General features: G+C 37.3%; 2 protein-coding genes across 3 annotated transcripts in view; one reads left to right on the top strand and one right to left on the bottom strand.

The window, feature by feature from the left end:
* Nucleotides 1-2322: 2322 nt before the first annotated feature.
* Nucleotides 2323-18946, top strand: part of LOC306854293 (ARF GTPase-activating protein GIT1-like) — a 35324-nt gene continuing 18700 nt past the window's right edge. The window contains exons 1-3 of one of the 2 annotated variants that reach the window (XM_079392187.1): nucleotides 2323-2841; nucleotides 18200-18333; nucleotides 18413-18525. In XM_079392187.1, the coding sequence (XP_079248313.1) occupies nucleotides 2790-2841; nucleotides 18200-18333; nucleotides 18413-18525 (299 nt within the window). In that variant the 5' untranslated portion in view covers nucleotides 2323-2789. The remainder of the gene's footprint in view (nucleotides 2842-18199; nucleotides 18334-18412; nucleotides 18526-18946) is intronic. The other variant, XM_079392186.1, reaches the window with a different exon arrangement.
* Nucleotides 10075-14559, bottom strand: LOC306854299 (uncharacterized protein). The gene is made up of 2 exons (XM_079392194.1): nucleotides 14536-14559; nucleotides 10075-11904 (listed from the first exon to the last, which is right to left on the bottom strand). The coding sequence occupies exon 2, from the start codon at nucleotides 11824-11826 to the stop codon at nucleotides 11185-11187; it is 642 nt and encodes a 213-aa protein (XP_079248320.1). The 5' UTR covers nucleotides 11827-11904; nucleotides 14536-14559; the 3' UTR covers nucleotides 10075-11184.

Below are 18946 nucleotides of genomic sequence, written 5' to 3' on the forward strand. Positions count from 1 at the left end.
GCTGACTGTCACTAATATCTACTGTCCAGGGCCGTGCAGAGACCTTTGGAGGGGCAGGTGCTCAAAGTATAAAAGGGGCACATGGAACATAATAGGGCTGTGCTCCTTGCTGATATGTTTATAGAAATGGATGCAGCAGCAAATGCCATGACCCAGGTTTGAAAAAGAAACACAGAACAGAAAAGACCATTTTAAGTTTAAATGTTAAAGACATTTTTTGCACCTCTTAATTACTCTGGAATGATATTATTATTATTATTATTGTTGTTGTTGTTATTGAGCTCACAGGGTATGGTGGTTTTGCTGTTGTAAACACTACTGTTGTTGTTGTAGAAAAAAATATTCCTGTCTTATTTAAAATAGAATTCTATTCTAATCCTGTTCTGAATGTATTCATTTATTGAATGATAATGATTATAAAAACAGGATTGATAAGTATAATTCGGAGGAAATAAATACTGTAATAATAATAGTTCAAAGTATGAATAGTTTTTAGTCAGATAAGAAAAAAAAGGCAAGACACCTCGACGCGCTTTAAACTTTTCCCAATTAAACAGCAAGAACGAAAGAGAACAAGCACATTTGTTTTTATTGCTGAGTGTAGAACTACGTTAGCTGCATTTTTTATATTTAATTTTCATTTTAATAACTTATGACAGAAACGTATGACGTGCAGGAAATCCCTAATATGGACAAATGCACAGGCTATCACTGTAGCTGAGCTGAATAAAAAGCAGAAACGTTTTTACTGATGAAACAATAAACACATGGTTGCAAAAATATATGGTTTATGTGTGTTTGTCAAGTTATCTACAGGTAATAAATAAATAAACTAAATGAAAAATGCAGTACTGATTGACATATCATTTAGTATAACTATACAATGTATTTCCTGAATTATTCTGTGTGTGATAAAAATGGGAAAAGGGTGTTCGTAGTAGCCTTTATAAACCAATCATAAAATTGTCATTGTACAAAAATATTGTAGCCCCTTGCTGCAGCTAACCTTGCTTCCACAGGCCACACACAGCAATATAAACAACAGCTGTGCATGATCTCTTCACGCCGTTCTCGTAAAATAATAATAATTCAATAATATATTAGTTTACAAGCACACTGCTCTGCTGAGAACTCCACTTACCGGCAGCCGCGACGTTATTGAAGGCATCCTAAAGGTGTCTGAACCAGGGATCGTCCCGGATGAGATAATTTAATTTACGGCTAAACTATTATTAATTAATTTTACTAATAGATTGGGCAGGCCTTCACAAAATGGCATTTAATAAAATAAAAAATAAAAAAATCGCCTTGACAAAACGGCACTTTAGGCATCAAGGGGAAAACGCACGTGCCTGCTACTGTCTAATGTGTTCTTTTATCCATACAATCACTGTAAAAAAAATCTGTAACATTTATGGTAAAAAACTGAAATATGCAATAAACATTAATTTAACAAAATGAGATGTAACATACAACCCAAATAAACATAACTGATAAGAAAAAACTAAGTTATTTCAAAGAAAAACATCAAATTTGAAATGGAACGCAGGGAATTCTATGAACGTCAATTTACAGTTTTTTACTGTACTTTTTTTACTAAATTTAAATTGTGATTTTTTTTAATCAGCTGTTTGAACTGTTATTCTGACAGCACCCATTCTCTGAAAAAGATCCATTTGTGGGCCAGTGTGAAGAAACAAACTCATCCACATCTCGCAAATTTCACTAGAGGAAGCATTATTATGGACTATGGGGACATATTTAGAGAAGAAGCAGTGGTTTAAAGTTGAAATGCCTCAATGATGGATTTATTTCTTACAAACATGCAGCTTTTTACTTCACAAGACATCAATTGATGCATTGGAGTCACATTTATTAATTATGGATTATTGTTTTGTTTTTATCGGCTGTTGTATCTGCATCCAGTCACTGCAAAGATCCATTGGTTAGCAAGTGATATAAGATGTAATGCTAAATCTTTTCAAATCTGTGCCAATGAAAAAACTCATCTACATCTTGGATGGCCTGAGGGTGAGTAAATTTCCATTTTTTGATGGAACCATTCCTTTGATGTTATGAGAATAGAATAGAATAGAATAGAATAGAATAGAATAGAATAGAATAGAAAGTGGAGGACCAGTATATTACAGTATAAGGTAATTTTTCTAGACAAATCATATTTAATTTACTGAATAAACATTTACCTTGCTTTTTCTATTATACTTAATTTGGGGATTGAAGATATGTGAATAATCTTATGTAAAATTCATCTGCACTGGTGGGCATGACTGCATGGTCCCTCTGCTCTGTCTGCCCCCGCCTGTAACGACGGTGGGGCGAGAGACAGACGTCAGAAAGAGGGAGACTATGCAGCCCGCCATACAGAAGTGTATAGGGCAGTGGATGTAAATAAACCGTGTACTGTATACATACTTTTCCTATTCCAACCCCCTTTTGCCCGAGACAGAGACGGGGCTTGGATGATCGGGGGGAAAAGATTAGTGGGGACACCCAAAATTAAATAATCTGATAACGTAAGGGGCCTTCTAAAAAATCTGATTCATTTTAAGGAATCGTAAAGTCCTTGTAGAGGTAAGACAGAAGACACCGCAGAAAAAAAAGGAAGGAGAGCGAGAAGGGTGAGGACCGGGAGTGCTGGGGAGCTCGTCGCCGGCTTCCGGACATTCGGGGCGGCATTGAAATCGCAGACGTCGCTCCTGGGGGAAAGCAAGCCACATATCTTCAATATTGGACTAAAAGCTCTGGAAGCTGTAGATTTTGTTTCAGCGATGTCCAGGAAAGTCCAAAGAAGCGAGGTGTGCGCCGACTGCAGTGCACCAGGTAAGGCTGAGATTTATGGATCGAGGCGTTGTTGTGAGCCATGACTGTCCGGGACTCGCTCGAGCGCGGCGGCTAGCGGGTGAACACCAAGCCCGCGAATGCGCAGGGATACTCGGTTAAACGCGTCAGGAAAATGCCCGAAATTTAAGGCCGATACTTCGGCCCAACAAATCTCAAACCTACTCAAAATTTAGAACTGAATCAATATGTGGGTTATAATACGACAGAACAGTAGGTTTCCATAAACTATATCCTTTACTAAACTTCTGTGATTATAAATTTGGTGTTATTGCAGCTTTTATCTGATGCTTGTTGTTAGCACCCATCCTTAGCTAATTGACGATACTGTGAGGTGCTGTCAATTAAAAGCACTATATTTATACTATACGCAGGACCTTTTATATGCGCATTTTGTAGTGACAGCAAATTATGTTGATTAAAGTAAGTTTTAGTTCATATCGAGCACAAAACAGGCTCTGTATCGAACAATGTTAACTGACAGTAACGTAGCTAGACTTGGATTCTCGTGTGACTGCCTTGCCAGTATTTTAGTAAAACATGTTTCTGTGTTTACAGCCTGTAAATGCATTATAGCTACGAGGAGCACTAGTTCAGTTTGTCCAGTACTGTTTCAAATCTAGTTAACTTGGGCTGAGGCGAGTTAGTTAACTAGCGTTAGCAGGGTGACAAGACACATCAAACTCTAACGTGGGTCAGTCTTTGCTTGTGTGTTTGTGCACACCTTTGTTTCTAGATAGCCTTTTTGTGGGTTTTGTTTAGTGACACATTTCTTGAATGTATATTTGCTTATTAGTTGATTTTGTTAATTACTTGAACGATATGTTGTTTCAAAGTGTAGTATATTTACATAAGATTTTTCAACAGGGATATTTCTGAAATAATTCATAATTCTGAAAGTGAATTAATTTGTTATTGTTCTTAAAGTGGGCTCACGTAACTGAAACATTACATTTCATTGCTGGAAAAAAAATGTTGAAACCAGCCTGAACTGGTTTACTAGTCTTAGCTGTTTTAAGCTGGTCTCCCAGTCTGGCCAAGCTGTTCAAGTTGGTCTCTCAGCATGACCAGCTGAAAAGTTCCCAAAACCCCTCTTAAGACCAGCCAAAAGACCAGTATGACCAGCCTGGGACACAGCTAAAAACCTGCTGTTTTTAACACAGTTGGCCTTCATAAAATGATCAGTACAGTATTTCTGTAATGATTATCACAGGAATGATATATTGATTTATTTTTGATATAGGTCTGTTTTGTTGAAGGTTGCTACATAGTTGAGCAGTCTATAATTTTGAGTTGTTCATATCCATTTTTAGTCGCATCACACATGCACTTCTTGGACAAGGCAAAATTTCCTAAATGCTACAGGGAAAAAAGATGGAAGTTGGCATTGCATTTATATTTTAAATAAAGAAGAACTTCCTATGTTTGACTGGCTTTTTTAGCCATTGGTCCCAAAATGCAGTGCTCAGTCAATACGTTTACAAGCAAGTCAGGACATAGTAAAGCCTTCAGTTGTTTACAAAACATATTTTTGATGCCGCTCAGCTGTGCCGTCACTTCAAGCCCACCCTTGGCCTTGCTCATTTTGCCTCACTGTCCCTATGGGGGAGACCGAGGGGTGCTACGGGGGGGCATGACAGCTGCTCCCTCATCCACAGCTGCTCTCTCTCTCAGGACTGAACGTGTATGTGGGAGCGTGTCTCGTTTTTCACAGTTTAGTTCTGTTTCACCTCCTCAGCTACCTGCGGTCATGCTCAAAGTTCGGCCGCCAGCACTGTCAACGGTGCCCCTGGCCGACGACTCTACATCTGACGGCTTGTGTGTCTTTTTTGTATCCTCACACACTCGGTGTCCTTGTGTTGGCCTGTCCTGCGGTGCTAATAGAGCTGGTCATTTTTGTGTTTGACATGTTGTAGGGATGTAGATAATGGTGAGTGTGTCGGATGGTGAGGAACTGATGACTGAGGAGGAGGAGGCAGGCAGACAGACAGATGCATTCTAGTAAATGTATTATGGGTATGAATGAATGTGTGGAAGATTGTCAATTGCATGGCCACTGAGGGCTGAATGGCGCCGTGTGTGTGAGCGTTAGAGTGTGTACACATGAAATTTCATTACGAGTAGAAAGAAACTCTCGTTTGAAATGTTAATGGTTTCAAGCACTTCTAGGAAGGATGAGCGTGTTCGTTAAGAAGTATGGCATCATCTTTGATTATCCCATACGCAGGTGCTCCGCTCCATATCTGTGAATGTCTGGCCATTTTTACACAGATAAAGGGATGATGCTGTATTATATACAATTAAGCCAATAATTCTAAAGTTCTTCACCACATGCAAGATTAAAACTGTTGATTATAATATGAACATTTGGTGGATTCAAATACAAAAACAAGCAGGCCTTTTAATTAACATTAATTTAGACTTTTCAATAACCTTGGATGGCTCCTTGTTATATTTCTTTAATTAAATGAAAATGTGATCAAATTGTCTTTAAAAATGTTTTTTTTTTGTGTGAATTGAATGAATGTGGGAGTAAAATTAACACTTATTTTACTCAGTGATTTGGTGTGTTTCATTTGCTGTGTTTTATATATTATTAGGGCTGCCACTAATGACTTTTTATTTTGATTAATCTATTGCCTAATTTATCGATTAATCTAAACGATTAATTTCCCACAAAAATTTAACAATTTTACTTAAGAATAGGTGAAAAATGTAAATGTGCAGTATTTCTGAATTTGTTTTTTTTTTTTTAAATATAAATCAATTAATTGGAGATGCTTTTAATTATTAAAATTTAATGGAACCATTAAAATGGAATCCAGAAAATAATGGAAAACAGAATTAGATAAAACGGTAAAACTCAATTGATTAATACAATTTAATTTAACCATAAAAAAAAAAAAAAAGTATAGAAAAATTAAAATGGAAAAAACTGAATTTGGACACAGCTAAAAACCTCAAACCAGCCGTATGCTGTTTTTAACACAGTTGGCCTTCATAAAATGATCAGTACAGTATTTCTGTAATGATTATCATAGGAATGATATATTGATTTATTTTTGATATAGGTCTATTTTGTTGAAGGTTGCTACATAGTTGAGCAGTCTATAATTTTGAGTTGTTCATGTCCATTTTTAGATGGATTTAAAATTTACTCCAAGAGTTCATGCAAAAGGAGGCCCAACCAAGTATTGAGTGCATAGAAATGAACATACTTTTCAGAAGCCTGACATTTCTGTTTAAAATATCCTTTTTTTTTTATTGATCTTTCTTTTTTTTTTTTTTTTTTTTTATTATAAAAATATCCTTTTTTTTTATTGATCTTTCTTTTTTTTATTGATTTCTGAGACACTGAATTACGGGTTTTCATTATCTGTAAGCCATAATCATCAACATTTTAAGAAATAAAGGCTTGAAATATTTCACTATATGTGTAATGAATCTATATAATATATGGGTTTCACTTTCTGAAATGAGTGACAAAAAATATTGACCTTTTTCATGATATTCCGATTTTTTTAGATGTACCTGTATATTATTTTATACAACAGTTCTTTCTGGTTCTCGAATCTGATTGGCTGATAGGTATGCGATATCGGAGTCCAACAGAGCTCCTCGTCACCGTTTGTATCACTCCACTTGCCGAAGTTGCCGTATTTCTCCAAGTACACCTGGCTGCAGCCTGCAGATCGAGGCGGGGCTGCGTGTGTCGTTCCGCCCACAACACTTCTTATTGGTTAGTGACAATGACGTCGATGCTACAGTAAACAGGAAATGTGGTTGAAACAATACATGGTAGTAATACATAATTATATGAAACAAAACTGTGAACCCGTTAAATTACTTATACCTGGTACAAATATATAGTATTAAACAATACATTGTAAATTTGTTAATTTTTGGAAAGCGTTTACTAATACAATGTATTAGTAAATGTTTTGATTAACATTAGGAAAGATTAATAAATGCTTTATAAGTGCAGTTCATTATTAGTTATTATCATGAACCATATTGTTACCAAATTAATAATTTATGGATTTACTTGATAATGAAAAGCTTATAGTAAAAATACCAGCGTTGTTTGTATATGAATAACATGCCAAGATAATTATTTCCTTATTTAGGTATGAAACAGTTTAATTCTGATAAAGAAAGGTGAAATTTGTACATCTGTATATAACACATTTTTGTACATATAAATCTCTGGTTAAACATTAACATCCTTTACACACTTTCTTCATTTAATACTTAATCTCCTTTAATCATTAAACCTTCCTTCTTTATACACTTTACTGGCACATGGAACAGCAGTCTGGGTCCTCTATGCTGTTGTAGAATCCTCTCAGGCAACCACGCTTCCCATTACCGTAAATACCTGAGCAGGATTTGGACAAGGTTTTGTATATGTCACACTCTTTAATTTCAAAAGGCACCTGCAATTCAGCCTTTGATGTTTCACTCCATTTTCCCCAGTTCACAACACCTGTATCCAAAAAACACAAAACGGAACTCTTTTCATATGCACATCTAAGATTATGTTAGCCATGCCAGTGCTTTAGAAAAAAATAAGCAGCAAGATTACTTAAAGCCAACCTTATACTCATAAGGCCTTATGCATACTTCATTGCACACATTTAAACTTTAACACACTTACTGTCAAGCTATGCATAATGTGCCTTATGTCTGAACCGGGCCTTGTTTACAATTGCCCTAAAGCAACTGCAAGTAAGAGACCGATTCATGTAGACAGCATCTCCATCCTGTAGCACTACTTCAAGGAGTATCATCTCCAAGACCTCCATGGGTAACTGGAAAGTATTTATAAAAGGATTCATCTATTTGCTTAAATGGAATATTACAGTATTCCAGCACAAAAGAAAAAAAGACTACATCCAAAAGTTGCAACTCAGCAGTCATGCTTGCCTTTTGTGCCTGAATGGATAGCAGAGAATACAAGTCAGTCTATATATGGTAAAAGAAGAAAAAAAAGTCTTATTTAATATCTCATACATTCTTTTCAGTATGCCTCATTTGTCTTTCTGTTGCCCGTCTTTCTCCATCAGACCTACAATGAAAAAGTAGTACAGAACAGGTGTGTAATGCAATTCTTTTAAATTATATAAATAAAACTCTCAAAGGAAAAGCTAAATCTTTGATCACTGAAGCTTCAATGGTTTGTATAATTTGATCGTGACAGCACAGTGTTTCCAAGACAATAAAAGGTCAGCAAAGTCACGGGGACTCAAGTGAAATTTAATAGAATACACAATACCACAAGGACACATTATCACACCCAGTCCACCTAAAGGCATGAAAACTTAGGCCTACATTTTCTGAAAGGTCAGTGAAACCATTCCAACTATACATATGAAATTATAGAGATATGAGTTATTGATATTTTAGTGTGTTTGCCACGTTTCATTAGTGTTTATTTTGTAGTACTGTATTGTATGTAACAAAAACATAACTTACCAGAAGCACCTCGCACCTGTTCAAACACCTTCTGTTTGACATTTTATAACACAGTCTGAGAATGAGATCCATTTTGGAACCAACAACATCAACCTCTCGCTGTCGACACAGCTTTTTCAAATCTTGAATCTGATCAAATATGCAAATTTGCGAGTAGGTTCAGCAAAAATAAATTACTATAAAATTATAATATGGAGAGACCCTATACTGTGCTATGTAGCCAACAGTGTAATAATAGCTTCATGTGGTAAACCAAAACCATTCTGAAAAATGTTAACTATTTACCTTAAGGTGGAGCAGCTCATCACCAAGCCTTGCCTCAGTAAATGGCACATCAATGTCACTCCCATCAGTTGAGGATTGAAACTTTGCACTCTCTGTAATCTCTAATACCATTGCCGATTCCCTTGTTTTTGGACCCATCCATGGGGACCAGTTGTGGTAACTTGGTGAAACTGTAAATGGGTTTTCTTTGCCACCTTGAGGAGAAAAATACAGCTATTTATTGCAAAACGCTAACCATAAAAAATGCGACTAGCAATGCATGATATTGAAAAGGTAAATATTGCAATTCACTGTTTTATATATATATATATATATATATTATACACGATGCAAGCTAAAAAAAAAAAAAATAGGAGATTTTATATATATATAAAAAAAAAATTTAAGCTTACATCAAAACATTTGGTAGAAAAGCAAAATGACAAGTCTTGCTTTCTAAAACAAATACCAAAGTTAGGTGCATTTATGCTTAAAACAAGCTAAATATTTGCCAGTGAGATAAGAAAAATTATTTAAGAGAGAATACAAAACATTTTGCTTCTCTAGTAAATGCATCCTCATGCGAGAATTTTTGAATATTTGGGACTTTTGGAAATTTGTTGCAAATATTAGTGAAAATTTTAAAACCATAAATGAATCATTTAAATCATTTAATGAATTAATTACACTAAGCCATATCATAATATCAATCACATTATCATGCAGTGAGACAAATCAGAATCAAAACTTACTCGGGTAAAACCCACTGCATCCCAAAATTCCTCTGTCAACATGACCATCATATGTCGCAGGTGGAGACTGAATTTCACTCACTGTGATATAAAGAAACTTAAATGTGAATATTCAGAAATGTGTGAATTATTAATTTAAACCGAAACAAAACTATAATAGGAACCAATGCAACTATAATAACTTTACTTACCTGGGATGCTGAACACACCTTTTTTATGAAGGCCCATAATTACAGTACATGGATTGTATCCATAGGACACACAGGAGTAAACGTAGTCCAGATAAGATAAAGCCTCAAAGTGAAGATACGCCTGCATGATTAGGTCACCTTTGGGCAAGGACTCTCCTTCTGTGGCTTCAATTATCTGCACAACCCTACCTACAGCTGTGTGATTCTTGAAGGACAACAGAAAGAAGGGGGGAAAATTGTTAAAATAAAATAAAAATAAGAGCCCTCTTCCTACAAAAGAGGTTCTAGTCATTTAAAGCCCAAGGCAGTCTCAAATGCATGTCTTATCTGAGTCATTAGCAATAATAATACTATAAGCTTTAAAAAAAATAAATAAATAAAAAATAGTTAAAGAGTCCAGCTAGTTACAAGTAAAACAGCAAGTTTCCTTTTTAATATTGTACCTGTTGTGAATTTCGCTAAACCACACACAAATGTAGCAAGAGGATTACATTATCGTTGAAGTTGTGCAAACAGTCACTCCATTCTTGGTATCTGTATGTGAGGTTGCATTTATTACACAGCTTGAAGTAAGTAGATACACCAGAGAAAACAGATTATTTACTGACAAAGTAAATATCAAAGCAACATTAAAAATATTTATCAAAGCAAAACAAATTAAACAATTGTCATACCCTGAATCACTCCATGGAATGTATCAATCTTCGCCTGGCAAGTTTTCATCATTGGCTCACTCAAAACTTCCTTGCATATTCTGCATTCAACTTCCTCAGGCACAAGATGTTTTGGGAACATATTGAAAGCCTTTCCATGTTTTGACTTTTGCAGAATGGTCTGTGGAATTTCAACTGGAACTTTATTATTTTCCAGCATACATTTCATAATCTTTTTAACAGTAGGAGGGGGGGGGGGGGGGGGGGTATGAAACATCTTGACAGCTGGCATCATCATTACATGTATGAACGGAGCTGAAAACCTCCTCTGAACTCTTGACTCTCTTGAAGAGTTGTGGCATTATCTAAAAAAGATGCCACTTTGCTGTAGCTTTGTGAATGCATGATTGGCAAGGCTGGGCACAAGGACAATGCCAGTTTTTTTTTTATTATAAGCCACCATGACTCTTCCCATCCTGCTGTAATAGGACATTGTTGGTTCAAATACAGAAATGAAATGCTTTGTTGATGGACCTTCAACAGTGACATGAAAAGACAAAGGTGTCTCTGCAGTATTTGCCTCTGGCTGCAACTTTAACAGCTGGGCTTTTCTTGCCTCACCAAACCACTTCTGCTGCACCAGCTGAGAGAGACTGTTCTCTGTCAGTGCAACATTGGGGTTGTCAACTAGTTTACAAAAAGACAGCGATTTGACATGGCAACACTCAAAGGGAGTCATCCCAGTGTTATGGGCAAACTCTGCATATAAAATACACTGGTCAAGTTCACATGCGGAGCGATAGTTTGGGCCCCAAGTATTTTTTATTACATGTATGGGTGCTGCTTGACCAAAAAAAACCTTTTCAACAGCAAAAATGCCAATTTTTTCATCAATGCACTGAGATTGAAAGTGCCTCTCCAGAGTAATTGTATTTTCTTTTCAGTGTGATGCCTTCTAATGCGGGTTTGTAGATTTTTGGCCAGTAAATGTCAAATCACATTGGCTGCAAGTGACTGTCCTCTTTTTGGGAGCTCAGCATTTTGGGAGGATGGCAGGTGACTGAGGCGGCGTCTGCTGGACAGAGGAGGAAGACCGAGGCGGCGTCTGCTGGACCGAGGAGGAAGACCGAGGCGGCGTCTGCTGGACCGAGGAGGAAGACCGAGGCTGCTGGGCCGAGGAGGAAGACCGAGGCTGCTGGGCCGAGGAGGAAGACCGAGGCTGCTGGGCCGAGGAGGAAGACCGAGGCTGCTGGAGCGAGGAGGAAGACCGAGGCTGCTGGAGCGAGGAGGAAGACCGAGGCTGCTGGAGCGAGGAGGAAGATTGAGGCTGCTGGACCGAGGAGGAAGACAGAGGCTGCAGCGTCTGCTGGACCGAGGAGGAAGACCGAGGCTGCTGGGCCGAGGAGGAAGACCGAGGCTGCTGGACCGAGGAGGAAGACCGAGGCTGCTGGGCCGAGGAGGAAGACCGAGGCTGCTGGGCCGAGGAGGAAGACCGAGGCTGCTGGAGCGAGGAGGAAGACCGAGGCTGCTGGAGCGAGGAGGAAGATTGAGGCTGCTGGACCGAGGAGGAAGACAGAGGCTGCAGCGTCTGCTGGACCGAGGAGGACTGAGGCTGGGTTGGTGGTGACGCATGGGTGCGAGTTATTACAGTCGCTGAACAATAGCAGCAGTGAAAGTGAGACTTTGCCCGACATTTTAAAATGGTGAAATCTGAAAGGGCAAAAAAAAAAAAAGTTTGTTGAAAACTGCCTAAATTTAACCTTCAATTGTTTGCATTTTGCTCTGGACGGTGGACAGTTGCAAGACAGAATTTTCATCAGCACCATCCATGTGCAAGCACATTGTTTTGTGATTTGAGCAATAAAGACCCTTGGTCAATTTCAGAATGCAGAAAATGAAGTTTACCTGAGCCTTAAAATTAAAAATTCTACTATAAATTCACAAGCAATTAAATCAGAAGCATGCACAGTGCATTGCTGGCTGGTTCGGCACCATATGAAACTTTAACTACAAGTGACATAAGCAAAACACAGTTAAACTCACCATGATGTTGCACTGCCCACTGAAAGTGATTTTTGATGTGATAATACATCAGTTGTGGCATACTGGTGTACAGTGTTAATTTCGTTGACTAAGACGACGACGAAAAATATTCGTCAACGAACCTTTTTTCTGTGACTAAGACGAGACGTTGACGAGCTAAAACTAATATCTGATGATAAAAACTATGACGAAATTTATGCGCGTCTTCGTTAACAAGACGAGACGGGACTAAAATGTTATTTGAGGACTACCGGACATTCAAAATACATCCTATAGGCTAAGTTAACTGACTTGTCTTAAAATGTGCGTCTCTGTCATTGGATAAGGGGCGTTTGTATGGCAGCCGCAGTGGACGGATAGGCTACCAAAACGCGAACTATAGCGATCTGAAACAATGGCCTCAGCAACCGAAGGGTTAGGGAGTGGGTGACCGGACGTCCCGTTTTCCCCGGGAGTCACAATTCATTGTCGATTAACTTAAAGTCAGTGAAGGTGCGATAGACGGAAACGCGCTGATAGAAGTGCTCTCTCTCGCGCGCGCTCCACTTCTTCAGTTCTCATACAGCGCGCGATCAGTTCTCAGCGCTCAAATACACACACAGCAGTCCAAATGTCTCTCATGTAGAGTATCTCACGGAAATACAGTCCGTTATGGTTTAAGTGAGCTTAAACAGGTGGGAGAAAACTGAATGTATGTCAGTAGGCTATTACATACATACCTTCCATCTTAAATGGACAGCATTCCTAATTATCTGTCATAAATGTTAACCACCAAAAGATGTTAAATAAATGTATACTTGTTAAGTAAACCTACTGTATCTGAAAAATGAGTTTAATTTATATTTCTACCAAAAAAATGAAAATTTATTCCAGTTTTTCCAAATTCAATCCTTGATTCAAATTTCTCATAACTAAGCTTAATTGACTTGGTCTAAAGAGAGAAGAATTGATGACTGTTTTTGTTTAAATATTACATATAAAATAGCTACCAAAATAAATGTTGGTAACTGCAGTTTGACTAAAAGTTGACAAAAATGCAATGACTTTTCGTCGACTAAAACTATGATAGACTCAAATGACTAAAATGTGACTAAGACTATTAAGCATTTTCGTCTCAAGATAAAGACTAAGACTAAATCAAAAATGCCTGCCAAAATTAACACTGCTGGTGTAATTGCAGAATGGGCACTCACTAGTGCAGTTTTTAAATAATGCTCACATTCCCCTTTGCTTAACAGTTTTGTGCATTTTTGCAAGGGGAAATGGCTCTTAAAAGAGCCTTTGGGTTATAAAGTGAAGAACAACAAAAAAGAGGAGAGAGATGGAAGGGTGGGGATGACAGTGACAATGATCTGCAAAAAAGAATGAACTACAGAGAATCAGTATTAACATAAAATGTTGTTTTTTTTACTCGTGCAGGGGTGTCCAAAGTCGGTCCTGGAGAGCCACTGTCCTGCAGAATTTAGCTCTAACTTGCCTCAACACACCTGCCTAGAAGTTTCTAGTAATAAGATCTTGATTGGCTGGTTCAGGTGTGTTTAATTAGGGATGGAGCTGAACTCTGCAGGCCAGTGGCCCTCCAGGAGCAGGATTGGGCACCTGCTCAAGTGCATATACTGTATAGCAGCATAACAGTATGTAATATAAAAAATAAGCTCTACTTTCAAGGACTGTTAAACTTAATCATACTTTGTTGAATTACTATTATTAAATGTAGTTTACTGTTTATTTTAATAGATGTATGATTAATAATAATAATAATAATAATAATATCTAAATATTTCACATTTAATCATTTTATTCACAGAAATACAAATTTATATTGTTTATCTATTGTTAATATGAACTTGTCCTATATTACTTCTGCTGGTTCAGTTTTGCAATTTAAGGGGCTTATTTTGGGAACACTAACGTTATATCCTAATCCCACCAAAACCACACACACTAATGTTTCTAATGCTGCCTTCAAGTGCTCTCGAAATAATTGTAAATAGGAGTTTCCTAGGTAAGCATTGCAGATGAACGCCCTCCCATTTCGAAACTTTAATGCGATGAGCTTCAATAGTGAGAATTATCACATTTCCGATAGAACGTGAAGGCGGCATTAGGCCTACGATGACCTGGTTATTTTAAAAGCAGACCTTCACACCTTGCGTGACATGGTTGAGTGAGTAAAGTTACGCGATTTTATTTTTAAACTACTTCAGATTTCCTTTTAACAACACACTAAACGCCACTTTAAAGTGTAAAATTGTGAATAAACAAATTAGACAAGAGACGGTGCTCGCCTGTACTCACCCTGCAGCGAAGAACAGCGTGAATGAAAAACCGCTAGAATCGACGTTATGACATGACGCCAGTAACCAATGAGAACAATTGTGGGCGGGGCGAGACGTGCAACCCCGCCCCAGATACAGCCCCGCCTCCATCTGCAGGCTGCAGCCGGTAGTGGTGGGCAGAGCGAGGCTTCGTGAAACACTGAAGCAGTTGAAGCAAATGTGTCGAGGCTTCGAAACGTTTCGAAACCTGTCTCTGCAGTGACACCTAGTGGGCATTTTCAAGTATTGCTCTGAAATAGCGTCGACAAAGAAACAATTGAGCGAATTGACGAATTGTAATATATGTTGTATCAAGGAAACCGTCAGGTGATGTGGGGGAGTGGTTAGTGTGCACGATTGCAGTGATGTCTCCGTGGGTTCGAATCCTGGGTGAAGCAATCTCTTTTACAAAATTATAATAAACAATTTAAATGTGTGTTTTTATTGTTCTCTTCTTGTAAAGTTTTGAAACATCGGTCTGACATCTGAATGAACACTTTGTGAATAAGTGTTACTTTGGTAATGACAAATAGACAATATATACATCAAGCCACAATCTTAATTTTAAAAAAATATATATATTAATTGTTCTGCTGTTGATGAACTTAGCCTTCTTATTTTTTTACATAGAACTTCTCCAGCCTTTGAAAAAATCCTCTCACAAGAGGCAGGATGAGTGCTCCTCAAATGGTGCATCATGGATGACGTATTATTACAGTAGGCTAGCTGCCTATCACAATACATACATCTCACTTTATTTTGTGTTTCCAAATGGAAATGCTCCCACACCACAGAGGGCCGGCATCTCTTGTGTGGAGCTTCCATTATTCTGTAATTTCAATATGAAATAATCTATCTATCAACTAGCCTATGATATCCTATCTGTAACATGATGTGTTTGTCACTATCTAACTTATATGAATGTATATGTATGCTTATATGAATGTATCAGTATATCTATCCTAATTATCTGTCAATGTCTATAGCCTATCTATCAATATCTTAATAACTTTTAATGTAGCCTAAATATAATTAACCAAATTAAACTATAAATATCACTATATCGCAAAATCTCTCTCCTCTCACAAAACCCACGAAGTGAAGATGCGTTTAACTTTAGTTGAGACAGATGTGCAATTGTGTGATTTGTTCCCGACCCTGTCAATCAAACGCCAAATCGGCAGGTATGACATGTCTCGAAACGTGTCATACGTACAGTTTTAAGAGTTTTTTAGGCGAGAATGTGCTTGCTTGGACTTCAAATCAGCGGTTTGTTAATAAAGATAAGGTCTATTTCAAAATTTGCTTCGACGTTTTCGGAGACGGGAGATCCATCGGTTCAGCGGCCGTTCAGAGCTCATTACACCCGCCGAGAGCAGCTTCACAGCGGCCAGACCTTCTGGAATTTAAAGCTGGCTCTGATATCTATGTATATAGTGGTTAAGCACGAGATATAATTCGTTTTGGGTCAGTCTTTGGTCTCATTAAATTATTATTTGTTCCAGAGCAAATAGTTTTGACAAAATATCATGTTTATTCAATGCTGTCTTTGTACGGTTGCCTAGCAACTTTTATGATGGCTGTTGTTTATTACAGTAAATATGATTATTCAATAAATAATATTTTATATAAATAATAATAGTGTTTAGTACCGAGGCGTGTTCGTGATGGTGATTTTAGTGAAATTGTTCCGCGACAAGAGACTGTTTTTATGAGTCAGCGCTGCAGTGCTGCAGTAAAGACTTTTACTTTGAAAAATAAGCGCTTTTGTGACTTAGTTATTTTTACTTTCAACAAGGACGCGGCTAATTAATGAGCAGTGCTGATTATCACAAATCACGCTTAACGGATGAAAGGATATTGACTAAGACAAAGATAACGCTTTCCTCAGAGGACATTTAGACTTCTGTTTTATCACCTGTAGGAGATGCTGTGTCAGATGCAGGTAATCACAGTCGCTAAGTCCATCATGATACTCTACATAATACAAGCTTTTACTGCAGTAATACAATACGTTTTCAACGAAGCAACGTTCCTTCGTTACTAGTTCTAAAGTGACGTTTTGGAATTAGTAAAGGAGGCTTTAACTCAGCTGTTAATCTGTCGACTTTAGATGTAAATCTGTGGCGGAAGGAAGTAGTTCTGCACAAAAGTTGGCTTTTAAAGACACTTTGTTGTTGTTTCTAATTTATTTAAAAGTTTGGGATCAGTAATATTTTTGTTTGTTTGTTAGAAATTAAAATCTTTATTCAGCAAGGAAGGATGCATTAAATTGAATGAAAGTGACAGTAAAGACATTTATAATGTTACAAACGATTACAAAATTCTGTCTTTTTATCAAGTCCCAAATCAAAATGTAGCACAGTTTACACAAAAATATTTCACAGCACATCTGTTTTCAAAATTTAGGATAATAAGAAATGTTTCTTGAGCACCAAATCAGCATCAGAATCATTCATAAAGGATCACTGACCCTAAACATTGAAGTAATGGCTGCTGAAAATTCAACATTGCCATCACAGGAATAAGTAAACTACTATTTAAAATTATAGAAAACATTTGATTTAAATTGTAATATAGTTTGTTTCACAATATTGCAGTTTTTAATAAAAAAAACAAAAAAACAATCAGTATTATAAAAAATAAGGCATCCACCATTTTTAGTTGTCATATTGTGTTTGCGTTCATACGGGAAATCAATAATCATGTTATGACACTGTTTACATCAGTGCAGCATAATCTCCCTCTCACTCTAATCGTATCAAAGTGAGATTCTGTGCTTGAAGTATTGTGGGTGCTGGTTTAATTTTAGCCAGATCCTGGGGTCCAGTGGCAGCCAGAGGCTCACTTCTGTCACATTGTGACTTAGTCATTTTTCTGTTTACCTGAATGTCACCTTGATCCTGACTACACTTGTACCCTGCCTAATATGAGGAGAGCTCTTTGCCTCAGATGAGCTCATTCAGAGCAGTGTAGTATTATGTGGTGTAAAATGATATGTTATATGTTTGTGTGTGTCAGAATGAAATATTTATGTAAATCCATTACATTTTATTAAATTAAGTTATACAGATATTATTTAATAAATGACTACAATATATGAACTTGTGCTGGCCAAATAGTTTAGCATTTTGACCATTCTGATGCTTCCAACACTAAGACACATCATTCTCACAATTTCCACAACCACATTTGTGTTATCCAGCTACACTTTACTTTGGTCACGTTTTATATCAGCAAAATCGATTACAACAGTGTTCAATATAGCACCCGAAAACCAAATTGCGTTTATATAAAATGTAGGAGTAGGTCTAGGACTATAAAAAAAAAAGTTTTTGTGATCAGTCTAAGCCAAATTGGGCAATCTTTCCACTTCCTGGCCTTATGTGTTTTTTTGCTCGTTAGAAAAATCAACCCTCAATTGATGTAGGAATATAAGCTTGTTTCTATAAAATATAAAAAAAATATAAAACGTAATTGTGACTTTTTATCTCCCAATTCTGAATTGTGAGAAAAAAAACTCAAAATTGTGAGATCAAATCGCAATGACCTTTTTAATTTTTTTTTATCCTTTTGCGGAAACATCCTACCATTGTCTTTAGCTTATTCGCTCTGATGAAATGTGCATTATCATGTATGTTCAGATCCGGGCTGGAGCAGTATAAACCGAGGAGTTCTGATCTGCGATGAGTGCTGTTCTGTGCACCGGAGCCTGGGCCGTCACATTTCCATCGTCAAACACCTGCGACACAGCGGCTGGCCTCCTTCCTTACTGCAGGTAACTAAAGAGACTCTCACACACATATTTGTCATTTTCCTCAGGCTCATAGCCTAATACATACATGTGTGCATCTCAGATGGTGCAGACCCTGGCCAGTAATGGAGCAAACTCGATCTGGGAACACTCTCTGCTGGATCCAGCACAAGTTCAGAGTGGGCGCAGGAAACCAAACCCACAAGATAAAGTCCAGTAAGCCATCTCATAAACCATTCATGCATCATATACCATAATGTCATAAAAACAGAAGACTGGGGGTGTAATTCTTGTTTTATTGGTCTGTGCTGTATGTAATTGTTCTCATGGAGCTCCATGGAATAGCAGACCGCTGAGACAAGAATAACATATCTGCTCACTCAAAATAAATGAAGGGAGGTTTTAAAATGAAAATACAGAGTAGGGATATGCCGATATTTGTCAACTAATTTTGGCCGATATCAATATATTTCCTTTTATTTGGAAACAACACCAAGTCTCTCCTGTGCAGAAATGATAAGCAAAATATTTTTAACAAGAACTTATTTGTTAGAATTAAATAAAAACTAATGAAGGCTTTGACAGTACATTTAAAGCTTTGAAAATAACTATAAATAAACTATATCAATCGCTGCAT

The sequence above is a fragment of the Barbus barbus genome (genome assembly GCF_936440315.1).
Source record: "Barbus barbus genome assembly, chromosome: 34".
Taxonomy (NCBI): Eukaryota; Metazoa; Chordata; class Actinopteri; order Cypriniformes; family Cyprinidae; genus Barbus; species Barbus barbus.